The 13,654-nt window shown below is 42.6% G+C and overlaps 1 protein-coding gene across 3 annotated transcripts in view; it reads right to left on the reverse strand.

Moving 5' to 3' along the window:
* HAPLN1 (hyaluronan and proteoglycan link protein 1) overlaps positions 1 to 13,654 on the reverse strand; it is an 89,252-nt gene that overhangs the window by 21,976 nt on the left and 53,622 nt on the right. For all 3 annotated transcript variants that reach the window (XM_032763425.2, XM_032763427.2, XM_032763426.2), the window contains exon 3: positions 8,088 to 8,456. In XM_032763425.2, coding sequence (XP_032619316.1) covers positions 8,088 to 8,456 — 369 coding nt within the window. The remainder of the gene's footprint in view (positions 1 to 8,087; positions 8,457 to 13,654) is intronic.

The raw sequence follows: 13,654 nt of genomic DNA on the forward strand, positions 1-13,654 counted from the left end.
GGAGGGATCCAGATGCACAGGGGTTGGGTGGATGGGGGAGCAGCTCACTGTATAGTGACATCTTTTGCAGCTGAGGAATGATGGGGGCAGGAAGTAGGGGGAAGGAGCTTCCTGCAGCCAGAGGAGGTTTCTGGGGGAGGGTCTGCCTCAGCCCTGGCCATTTCATGCTGAGGAAGTGTGCTCCTCCCTTACTCCCTGCCCAGCCCGGACTAGCAGCTGAGCCCAGTGCAGGATAGGATCCTGGGGGTGGAGCTTGATGGAGTGGGAGTTCAAGTGTTGGGGATTCTGTGCAGGGGTGGGGGTTCTGGGTGTGGGGGTTGAGGCTTAGCAGTGGGGTTTGGATATGGGGATTCTGGATGCACAGGGGCTGAGCAGACAAAGAGTGGGTCTGAGCATGAGCATCCCCAGCCCTCTCCTCCCCCCACAGTAATTTACCTCTCTACTTGCTGCTCTGTATGCCCAAAAGGATGCACCTGAGGTGTTGGGGATGAGTGCTTGACTACTCCTGCGGCTTCCCTTTGCTTCCCTGTCAAAAAGTAATTTTTCTGTGGGGAAGCAAAGAAATCTGTGGGAGTCATGAATTCTGCACATTGGCACAGAATTCCCCCAGTAGTAGAGCATGGATGATCAAATGCAGTTGTCTGATTGACTCTATATATCCATACACAGTAGTGAAACTCTAATAAGCAATAATAATAACAATGCATATATTTCTTGGCGGTAGCTTCCACGATGAGATAGATGTTGTCTAAAAATACAAAAAGGGATGGGCCAGAGAAAGGGAACAACAAAAGGGACTTTCTGTGCAAACCCAACAAAATTCACTACAGAGAGACAAAGTGGGTGAGGTAATATCTTTTTATTGAACCAACTGGGTCCAATAAACGATTACCTCACCCACCTTGTGTGTCTAATATACTGGAGCTAACACAGCTACAGCTACACTGCAAACAAGATTCACTATAGGCAGCATCAGAGAAGTGGATTTTTAAAATTATTGTGGATGTGTGAATTTAAAAGTATACATATAGACTAACATGTATTTCAATTACAGATCCACTGTCAGCTAGACATCAATTAAGAGGAAAATATTAAAATACTACTGTTAGTCCAGGGTGCCAGAGTACTGTATGTAATGAAAATGTGACGCGCCCAACTGGACAATATTACATCAATATGAAAACATAGGTAGAGCCCTACCAAATTCATGGCTGTGAAAAACACATCACAGACCGAGAAATCTGGTCTCCTCCATGAAAGTTGGTCTTTTGTGTCCTTTTACCCTATACTATACTATAGGGTAAATGTATACAAAGTACACAGTGTTTCTAAAAGTGGGGTCCTGACCCAAAAGGGACTACAAGGGTATTGTGTGTATGGTGGGGGTCACAATATTGCCACACTTACTTCTGCATTGCCTTCAGAGCTGGGCAGCCAGAGTTCGGTGTATGGCTGTCATAAACAGATAGTAGGAGTTAATAGAACAAAACTACTTTATATCTCTTTTGACTGTAAAGGGTTAACAAGTTAGGTAAGCCTGGCTGTCACCTGACCAGAGGACCAATCAGGGGACAGGATACTTTCAAATCTTGAGGGAGGAAAGTTTTCGTGTGTGCTGTTAGTTTTTGGTTGTTGTTCTCTCTGGGTTCTGAGAGTGACCAGACATGCAACCAGGTTTCTCTCCAAAACAGGCTCTTATAAGTTCAAATTAGAAGTACTAGTAGATGAGGCGGAGTTAGGCTATCGCTTGTTTCCTTTATTGCCAAATGTGCATTTGCCGGAAGGAGTTCAAATGTGTATTTGCTGGAAGGAGTTTCAAATTTGTTATTTGCTGAAAGGATTTTAATTTGTACTTGTATACTTAGGCTGGGAGGATTCCAGTGTCTATAGCTGAAAAACCCTGTACCTAATCCATCTTAAATTTACAAAAGATAATTTTACTGTTTTTCCTCTTTAATTAAAAGCTTTTCTTTTTAAGAACCTGATTGTTTTTTTTATCTGGTGAGACCCAGGGACTGGGTCTGGATCCACCAGGAATTGGTGGGGAGAAGGAGGAAGGGGAGAGAAAGGTTAATTCTCTCTGTGTTAGGATACTGTCTCTCTGCAGGAGAGAGTCTGGGAGGGAGAGAGAGAAGAGGAGGGAAGGTGAATTTTCTTCTCTGTTCTGAGATCAAGGAGTTGAATCACAGTGATCTTCCAGGAAACCCAGGAGGGGAAGCCTGGGAGAGGCAACGGTGGGGGAAAGGGTTATTTCCTTGTGTTAAGATCGCAGAGGATCTGGCTCTTGGGGTTCCCCGGGCAAGGTTTTGGGGGGACCAGAGTGTACCAGGCACTGGAATTCCTGGTTGGTGGCAGCGCTACAAGTACGAAGCTGGTAATTGAGCTTAGAGGAATTCATGCTGGTACCCCATCTTTTGGACGCTAAGGTTCAGGGTGGGGAATTATACCATGACAATTGCCAACCTTACTTCTGCGCTGCTACTGATCACTGCACTGCTCTCTGGCCACCCAAATGTGAAGGCAGCACAGAGGCAAGGGTGGCAATACTGCGGATCCCTCCCACCCCCTCCCAGCACACACACACACAATAGGCTGCCGCCTCCCCCCAGCCTTGGGTTGGGACCTCCCAGTTTGAGAAATGCTGATTTAAGGGCTTTACATGCTTATATTTTGCTGTTTTTTAAATACATGTTTATATTTATGCTTTGTGCAAACACCATGCCATTTAAGATTTAAATATATGAAACCATGAAATTCAAGATTTTTAAAATGCTGTGACCATGAAATTTACAGAAGTGGACTGTGAATTTGGTAGGGCCCTAAATATAGGGGAGGAGCTGAAGTAAAGAACATTAAATGTAAGCTTAGAGCCATCTGGTTTTTGCTTATAAGGAACGTAATAATACTTAGCTTTTATACAGTGCTATTTGTCAGTAGGTTTCAAAGTACTTTACAAAGGAAGTAAGGCTCATTATCTCTATTTTACAGATGGGTAAACTGTGAAGTGACTTCCTCAAGGTCAGCCAGAGTTCCAGACCCTGTACTCCACTTATCTACACTGCTCCTGAGAGCAGGCAGAAAATATTAATAACATTTAATAAAGTGGTGTCAATTGACTTAAGTACCATTCTAAGAGATACTGAAATGCTATCTATCCATTCTTGGGTGTATTCAGTTTTGTCCTGTTAAAATGAAATAGAATGATATATAGTACAGCAAGCTATTTAAAAATGTGTATCAATTATTAAAAGAATTTATTTACATTGCTATTTGAAAGCTAGGATTGAAATATTGTCCAATTACTATGGACAGTTTATTTAATTATGTTTCCAGGAGTCCAATATGTCTACAGGAACAAAAACATTAATCAGAACTGAAGTAGAGGACAAGGTCTCTGACATGATAAATACACCTTCACCTAGCCAAAGCTTTATTGTTTTGTACTTACATTGAAGTGATCAGCTTTTTTGTACTGCCAGGGGCATTCCTGGAAATAAATGTTTTGTCTCTTTGCCAATTAGCATCCTTGGGCTAGCTCTGAAGGACACTGCACTACTGATGTGGAACCTTCCGACTCTGAGATTGACTTTACTATTTGTAGCAGCTCTTGAACGTTAGGGTAACAAAGGATGGGCTGATACCCTTTTATTTCTCCCCAAGAAACTGATTTGCTGTGAGTAGATCTCTTTTGCATTGTATACATACAAACAACTGCAATCAGAGCCTGCACTGTGAAAAATGCAGATAAGCTGAGAAATGAGTATGGAGAAATGCAAAGGGACAGTATGAGGATTACAACACATTAAATATATGCTCACTTGAAAAGTAAGTGTGTTTAATCAAACATAATCTTCTTAGGAGAAACTACTGTCATTTTCATAACAAGCGGCGATGTTTGGTAAATCAAAAAGATCAATAACTTTTTTAAAAAAAATATTGAAAACTTCAAAATATTGATCTAGTTAATTCAGAAAGTCCACAGCTCTGTATACGTGTACAAGCATTCTTATGTACAAATATGATTACTCACACAAGAACTCCCATTCATTTATCTAAGTGATCACTTCATGCACGCCTCTTACTGTGGTTGTTAGTGAGCTGGAACCCTTTTCAGTTTAAATAAGAGGGAACTAGTCAACTTTCAATTCTAAGGAGCTACACTGATTTGCACCAGCTGATTTCAAATTTGTAGTATGATGAAGAATACTTTTTAAGGACAGATAATTAGAGGTGAGATCTTACCCCCACTCTGGCCCCTTTACATTTGGTAAAAGGACTGGAGTGGAATTCTCCCCAGTGATGGCACTGCTGTAAAGCTGACCTTTGAGGACCTTTTGCTAGCTATGGCACAGGGGGCACACTTGATATGGGCAGGATGACAAAGCCCCTAAAATCAGGACAGTTCTGATAATATCGGGATGTCTGGTCACCCTAGATATGAGGTGGAGGTTGACTGGGGAATGTTGGGGGGTCAGCAGGCAACAATTGTGGGCAGCATTTAAGGTGACCACCTTTGTTGGATGGAAATAGGGGGGAACCATGTGAAAATAAGGGATAATGCTTTATTTTAAAGGGATGTTCTAGGGAAACACCATTTCCCATAGCATATCATATATTTTTCTCTCAAGTATACAATGCAATCATCATAAGGTTCAATCAGGGCCGGCTCTAGCAATTTCACCGCCCCAAGCACAATAGGACGCCGCAGGGGGCGGTGCTCTGCCGCTCGCCGGTCCCGCGGCTCCAGTGGACCTCCCGTAGGCGTGCCTGCGGATGCTCCACTGGAGCTGCGGGACCAGCGGATCCTCCGCAGGCACGCCTGCAGGAGGTCCACCGGATCCGTCTGCCGCCCTCCCGGCAACCAGCAGAGCGCCCCCCGCGGCATGCCACCCCAAGCACGTGCTTGGCGCGCTGGGGCCTGGAGCTGGCCCTGGGTTCAATTCAATGTTCAACATGGTACTTAGTATCAGTTTTAATACATTTCAATACATCTTAAAGTAAGGGAGGTATGGGTCACTCTAGCAGTACTATGGCCCATACAGCAGCCCAGGAAGGGCCCTCATGGTTGTCTAAGGGAAGGAGAAAGCACAAGTCTCTTTTGAAACTACCATAGTCCCCTCTTCCCCATGGGCTGTGAGCCTCTAAGAGCTCATCACAGAATCCCACCCTAGGTATCAGTCAGTCAGGATTTGATTTTCTTTGATCAATAGTACATTATAAGCTGAACCTGATATATCACTTCAGTGATTCATGTCATAATCAGAACAGCTGCACTGAGCAGCTAATACAATGTTTCCTTGTACAAAGATGTGACTGAGTATATGGATGCCACTGGCAAAAGGATAATATAAAGCCAAATGCCTTTTGCCTCCTACTCATTTTTTTCTCTTCATTTAAAAATCAGTTGTAGTTGACTTAACCTGTATACAAGTTTAATCTTCTCTAATAAAGAGTTACATTCTTCTGTGAAATTGAAGAGATAGAGACTAATAATAATGATGGGGTGAAAAAATGTAAGTTGAATACTTTTGCCTTTCACAATGGTATGGAAGCTATGGGGGTTTTTCTCGATTGACAAATGGAATGCACCAGGAGTTGACAAATGAACATGGAGAATTAAGGCAAGGCCATTCAGCGTATCTGGCTTCAACAAACAGAGAGATAGTCTGACTTGCAAATGAAATAAATACCAAAGCATACAATAGACCACTGTGAAGGTCAAGGATTCACATCCTTCATTGATTTGCAGGTGCACAAGTCAGATATTTTTCTAAACAGTGTCAGGGAATAACTTGGCATCTGTAAGGTCTTCTTTCAGACACACACCTGGTGGAATGTATGGACCGCAGGGAGGCGTCCACAAAAACAGACACAGCACTCTTGAATGTAATTTTTCAATTCACTATGCAAATCAATATTGAAAACCTTGGAAAAAACAGGGTCAAGTCTGAGCTCATTTACACCAGTGAAAAATCTGATACAATTCCATTGACTTACTATTATATATGAGAACAGAATTTGCTGTCCTTTATTTATAGCACAGAAAAACTTAAGGCCCATTTCACAGATTTTTCTATTTTATTGGTATGTTAAACTCCCTGTTTGCGACAGCCCCATTGAAGGAAATAACTACTGACTACATGTAGCAGATGCTTTTGCAGCTCACTTGCAAATGTATTTTATAGCAGCATTTAATACTGAGCTGGGAAAAAATATTGAACTTTACCAATATTTAATGACAATGTTGACATTTCTTAGGAAACTACTGAAACATATTCCCTCTTCATGTCCTTTTGGTTAAGTGAATGGCAGAAAGCTTTATAAAATATGATTTTACCCTGTGTCTATGGTAGTAATTCATAATGCTGTCTGTAAAGTCATAAGGCCAAATTTAAGGAGTTTCAAGCACAGATCTGAGTCACCTCCTGCTTCCTCTGAGACGAGGACAGGCTGGGGGATAAACTGGCTCCATCCTCACATAAACGAGGCTGGTCTAATTTTTGATGGCTATCACAGTCTAGTAGCCCAAGATTCCCAGAGTACAATGCACTCCAGACACTTCTCATAATGCTTCTATCATTCATGTTATGATTTGGTTTGATATGGTGGTGTTAGTAATCTGACAACTGTTTTTTCTGTCCCCAAAGCACTCTGCCCATCCCCAGGGCCAGCGCTACCATTTAGGTGACCTAGGCAATGGCCTAGGACGCCAGAATTTTTGGGGGGCGCTATTTTGCCAGGCGGGTGGCATGCGGGTCCGGGGGAACTACTGCAGTGATGCCAGTGGACGATCCGCTGCTGTGAAGGTCCAGCAGAGCTGCTGCAGTCATGTCGGCGGACGGTGCGCTGGTCTAAAGGCTCCGGTGGACCTACCGCAGTCATGCCGATGGGAGGTCCACCGGAGCCTTTAGACCAGCGCACTGTCCGCCAACATGACTGCGGCAGCTCCACCGGACCCGCAGGGGGCGGCGAAACGGCCGTCCGCCTAGGGCGTCGGAAGCCCTGGCGCCACTCCTGCCCATCCCACATTGCAAGTATGGCTCAGTAACTCAAAAGAACGTAATAAAATAAGTATGAAACCAAATGTTGTAGCTGACATACCATGTAGTGTTGTTCCAGCAAAATTACCAGCTGAAGATAAGCACAATTTACAGAATTCTGTGCAAGATCCATTCAAATTTTATTCATTGAAAGCTCCTGAGTGTTTGAAATTTTGGAATTCTGGAATTAATTCTATATTTCATGTTAGCGTGAACATATGTGGCCAGTAATCGTACTTTAAAGAAGACATAAGGGCCTATGCAAAGAAAGAAGGTTAAAATAAATTGAACTACAAAAAATATGGTATGATCTGTGCTTTTTCCTAAAGGGAGTGCCCTAGAAAAGCACAGAGCAGTTCTGAATTTTTAAATAAAGCCCTGGCTTTTATTGACACAGGAACACAGCTTTAAATATTGTAGTGGTGGGTAAGCGGATGGGGCGGGTGGAGTTCATATATTTAGATCTTAAAACAATCACGGCTTGATACTCTGCAGACTAGGAATAAACAATCTCTCTTTTTTTCTTAGTAAATGATTGAAGAGAAAAATCTACTTCAGAATACTCTGTACATTAGCTATTAGAGCAGCCTATATGCAAAAGAAGGCGGTAATAGCTAGGAAACCAATTCTGCCACCCCCATTCATGTGTAATACCTTACTCCTCAATAGTCCCAGAGAAATCAGCATTTAATGGTACTAATCAATGTGAGTATGGGTGGCAGAATATGACCCTATATGATCAATCCACCTTTTTGATTGACTATTATTCAATCTGAATATCTGTACTGAAATTTTATAATAATCATAACCATCACTTCCTGAGTAGATTTCTAATGATCATAGACATATCATTAGGGTAGATAGTAGTTCATATTGAAGAACAGATTACAATATATATTAAAATAATAAATGCAACTACTAAATAGAATAAGTATAAAATCTCTTTTCCACATTGCCATTGCAGTTACCATTATGTTCTTCCATATTTACTTGGAAAAGGATGTGCTTGTTAATGCTCCATAAATCTGTAATGCAAATGCCACCTACCTTGTAAATCCAAAGATACCACTGCTATGTCATCCTCCAATCCTTCAATCACCTCACATTTATATCTCCCATAATCCTCCAGTGTTATATCTGTGATTACAAGAGAAGCATCATTTTCACTGCCTTTTTTCAGAAACACTCTGCCCTGATAGTTTCCATAACTCTTCTGGTGGAGTCCCATTGCGACAAAGACGTCCACTTCCTTGAGGTAATCTGAGGTGAGTTTGGTCCACTTGACACGAATTTTGTGGGTTCCTGAGCCAGCTGATGTATGATCACGGTAAAATTTACACGGTAGTGTGATATTGCCACCCCTGTGCGAGAAGACTTTAGTTTGTTCTGCTTCCACAAGTAGACGGGGTCCATTTTCTGAAAGAATTTGAAAAAAACAAAACAAACTAATAAATAAAAAGAACCATTACTCTGCATTCTAGCTTTTACAGAATAGGATACATGATATATGCAGTAGTAAACATTAGCTATTTGATACAATTAGTTCTACATGATCACTCTCCTACAGCTGTGTTGTACTATACTGCAGGTATTTAGTACCAGGCTTACTATACTAGTTTTATCCTTGACAATAAATCTCTGCAATTTGAAATGAGAAGGTACCTCTAACGTAGTCTTTGCTTCACTGATGAATAGACTACTAATACATAATTGATAAATTAACATTTGTAAGTTTGAAACTGATTTCATCTACTTACAAAGGGCCAAACTGTGACCCAGCTAATGCATGAAGGATGGAGTGCAAGGCTACACTGTAGCAGGTAACAATTCAAAAGGCAGAGCAGTTTGTGGGCTCACTACTTTCCTTCCAACACTGGTGGTCAGGAAGTGGGCAAGCAGGAGGGAGGATTAAGGAGCCAATCAGCACAGCTGAGCTGGCACCATGCAGGAAATAGCCTATGCCAAGTATAGGAGTGGGGCAGATTATTTTCCCTTGAATAAAGAAAGGAACCAGCATGTGTGCTCAGGGAGGCAAAGGGCAAAAGAGTTGTCATCAATGGTCTACACAGAGTTAATCTCCCATGACTCCAAAGAGTCAGAGATCTTTTACGCTGTACAAATCACAACCTTATGTCTTTGCTCAATGTAATCCTGGACACAACAATGTTTTTCCAGAACACTCAATGCCCATCCATCATGCACAAGGGTGGTCACTTACAATGGATCATTCTCTTAAAACATGTGACCTTTTGGGGACCCAATTATGGAACCCTTATTCATACTGGTGAGCACTTACTCATGTGAATAGTCCCACTAAAAATAATGGGGACTACAGATGGGTAAGAGTGCTCAACTAGTATGAGGAAGAGCTCCACCCCTGATTTGCATACTACTTTGATGTCACCATGATCTGGCAGTCAGTGAAGATTTTTGACAGGGTGAAATAAGATTATTCATCTGAGGCTTGTTTTGACCCAAACTGTACTACTGATGAGCAGTTTTAAAAATAATAATACAGCAGGCACCATTACATGAAAGGATGTCTAATTTTCTCCTCATATTTTACTGTAGCCCTGGAGTTAGGGTTAAATTCAGTTGACTGCGGTCCCCCAGAGTTTGGAAGCTTATCCAAATTTATTTGAAATTTTTGTCAACTTCTCTACAACTGCTTTTCTTTATGCTATCACCTGCCTTCTTTCAAGCCAATGAAATCTCCCCTCCCCCCTCTTCATGCACACAACATCAACTCCTCCTTTTTCTCTCTACTCCAGATTCCCTGCTCCAAGCTCCATTTTGCCTTCAGCGGGCCGCAATTGCTGGTACTCTGACAGAGCATCATGTTTAGTATAGTCCTCTGAACCAGCTGTTCTCTTCAAATCTCGTGTGCTCCGGAGCTTCTCGGAGTCAGACATATATCGTTCAATAGACTGTATTATCTTAGGATAATCCCAGAAAGCACAAGATTTGAGATGGCAATCAGTGCAGCAGCCCAGCCGCTGAGTAGATGGATTCATTCCCTTTGCAGCACACCTCGACCCCCACCTCTACTCCATGTATAGCTTGCAAAAACTGATGTAGCAAGCTCAGCCCTTCTGGAAAGGGCTCCAGATACTGTTGTCTTTTATCATTACAGACACTGATTAATACTAAGGAATCACTAATGATCCACTTACTACAAGAAAATTACTAAACTCACTTATAAATAGGTCAAGAAGAAAGACTTTGTAATTCCACAAATGTGGACTGTACTGACCTGAACTGCCTAGAAATGTGCATCCCAAATATAGGTGTGGCCTGCCCATGCTCCATTCTGAGGCCCTCTCCTGCTTCCTGCTCTTCCCTGGGTCCAGGCTGGGGTTGGGGCTAAGACAGGCCGGCCTGTGGTCTGGGACTCAGGGCAGCTGGGGCTGGCGTTCGCGCTGCCCAGTGCTCTGTAGCTGCAGGTGCTGGGGACCATGCCAGCTGCCTGGTGCTCCAGGGCTAGGGGCACTGGAGGCTGTTGTGAGGAGCTTGGGGCTCTGGTGGGGGAAGGGAGTGACCTCGGGCAGAAGGGGAGGGGCTGGGGCTAGCCTCCCTGAACGGGTGATTCACACACTGCCTATATTAATTGGATAGCTCTAAAGCCCATTGAAGTCAATGGTAGTTTTCTATTCACTTCAGTGGGCTTTAGATCAAGCAAGCCCTTAGGACCAAAAGCCTAGAGCCATATGCAAAAATGTAAACACAGTTATTATGACTGGATGTACAAAAGGGAATAGGCATGCAGTCCAGGTAGGCAAAGAAGCCCTGAAGGAAGAAAGGAGTAAGATGGGACTTTGAGAAGCAGGAGAAAAGACTTTGAAAGTGTAAGTCTGAGGCTTTTTTCTGCAGCCACATTAGGACAGCAGCAGCCACAAGCAGAGAAGCAGAAAGTCACATCCTCACATTCCATCTAAAGTGCATTAAAACAATGAAATATCAGGCTGTTAAGAAGGTGCTCCAGTGCTAATAGGACCCACCACCACTAGATAAGAAAACGGATCTTGAGATGTTTTTTTTAAAAACTTAGTTTGATTGTATTCTGTCTGGCAAGGAATCACTTATCAACAGTTGTGTTTGTGAAATCTCTACTTTATTGTTTTGCCTTTATGGTCCCTACTTCTCTGTTGTTTATCTGTATGGTTTCTGCCTGGTTCTTTGATTGTTTCTGTATGTTGCATAACTAATTTTGCAAGATTTAAATCAACTAAGGTTGTGGGGTATGATTGGTTAAATAATTGTTTTGCAATATGTTAGAATTGGCCAAAGAATTATTTTGTAATACTTAAGTAAAATGATGGGATAAGGTACAGCTAAGCAGGACTTAAGTTTCACTATATAAACGGAGCTCCAAAAGGAAGTTATTGGGAACCAACTCCAGGACACAACCCAAGATCAGAGCTGCCAGATCTCAACACTCTGCCAATCATATCATGCAAAAGCTGGAGTCCCAGATGACTTGAACCTGACTGGCCATCAAGAAAAGTTCCTCTGCCTTATTGGGAGTGGTGAGCATTGTACGCTTAGTGTGTGCATTCTGTTTTGGTGCTTGTTAATAAATAGAGGTTTAGGATATTACTGTGTAAGGCTCTTTCACTGATAAAAAGACCCTGCAAACCTGTAGAAGGTTTGAGCCTTAGGAATTGAGTAAGAGTGGGTGCCGAAATTAGGAGGGCTACGCCTTGCCCTGGGAACTGGGTAAAGGTGGATATCCTAGAGTAGGGGTGGTCAATTATTTTTTGTCAAAGTCAAAATTTCTTGGTCGTGATATAGTCAAGACTCCAAAGAAAAAAATAAAATGATAATAAATAATAATAATAATATGTAAATATAAAGAGTTTGGGGTCTGTTCGAAATCATCTGGTGGTCTGGATTTGGCCCACAGTCTGCCTATTGACTACCCCTGCCCTAGAGTGAGTGGGTAAAAAATGAATCGGAAGAGATAAGTTCTGAATGACAAATATACTGTGGTCCACACCTCACCCATCCAGTTGTCAAGATGTGCAATGCATGCACTCATTTTGTGCCTGCTATTGCAGTTGACTGCAGGAGCCACACAATAATGTTGATATTTTTGGACGCAGCTCTAGGCTTTTGATTGTTTGAAAAAATCTGTTGGGTAAATGATACATTCATTCCCCAATAACGGGCAGCATACATTTGACTCCCATATATACTGCATGTTGGGTACATGAAACTTAGTAAAAGACATTTAAACACATCAGAAAATGCTGCCTTTTATCGTAACATTATTTGCATATCTATTCACATTCAGAAGATGTAAGCACAGAGACAAACTCATACAGCAACTTACTAGAGACTGATTTAAGAGTAAGAAATACGGCATCCCAAAAACTTTAGTTTTTAGTCAGAAGGGAATGTGCCAAAAAAATAAATAAATTACTATTATATGTACAGAATGTCTATGTAACCACTGCTGGCAGCTCTTTCAATTTCCTCCTGACTAACATGAGTTTGGTTGAGTTGTAACCAGTCTCATTATAATAAGAGATGTTTCATCCCTCTTATTCTACTTGGGGGAACCCCGCTTCTGATTGGCTGCTCTTCCCCACTCCCCCACCTCCTGAGGAAGAGCCACCAATCAGGGCTGTTGCAGAAGGCAGGTAGAATTCTTTCCATCTCCTCTCAGGATAGAGAAGTTTTTGGATAAAGGATGGGGAGAGAGAGCAGATGACACCAGTCTCACAGGAGGTGAGGCTGAAGCAGAAAAAGTCCATCAGCTCAGGTGGTTCTGCTCACTCCTCCCCCTAGTCTCCTGTGAAAAATGTTTATGGGCTGCTCTTTCCTCTGCTCCTGTGTCTATCCTGGCAACACCAGGCCTAGCAAGAGAAAAAGGAGCAGCCCGGGGGAGACTCCCTGGAGCTACTCTGCCTCCCCCTTAGGCCTCGGAAATGAGAGAACTGAACCCCACAGTAGCTCCCTGTGTGCAGGCCTGGGAGAAGCGGGTGACAAACCCCAATAACTGCTGGAGAAGCAGAACTGGGTTGTAGCAAAGACAGATGTGGGGATTGTGGGGGAGGAATGGCTGTGCAGTCTGCAGGGGATGCATAATGAATTGTGGGGCTCAGAGACAGGCAGATGTGTGGCTAGGGTGGGCGCAGATTAAATGAATTAAGTGTTGAATTTTGAGAAGCCAGAAGCTCCATACCATCAGGCAGCCAGTGAGAGCTCCTGCGGCAGGGGCCAAAATCACCTTACTGAGTAAATAGGAGGGAATTAGCAACACTAATTGTCTCCCTCTCAGACACAGAGATTGGGCAGGAGGGAGTTCACAAATCAAAAGAGAAACCAAAAACACAAGATGATCTTTTTTTAAAAACCAAAAAAAACCAAAACAAAACACTCATGATTTTTTGGGGTCTGACTCATGATTTTTGAACTTTTGAAGCTGGCAATATTGTGTAACTGTAATAAGCCTCTGTCCCAAATCTGGACCTTAGTGTCCAAAATCTGGGTGCTTAGCATGAACCTCCAAGCTTAATTACCAGCTTGGATCTTATCTCGCTTCCACCAATCAGGATTCTGAGTACCTGATAAACAGTACCTGATAAACTCTCTGTTCTGCGCTACAAACG

This window comes from Chelonoidis abingdonii, chromosome 6 (genome assembly GCF_003597395.2).
Source record: "Chelonoidis abingdonii isolate Lonesome George chromosome 6, CheloAbing_2.0, whole genome shotgun sequence".
Lineage (NCBI taxonomy): Eukaryota > Metazoa > Chordata > Testudines > Testudinidae > Chelonoidis > Chelonoidis abingdonii.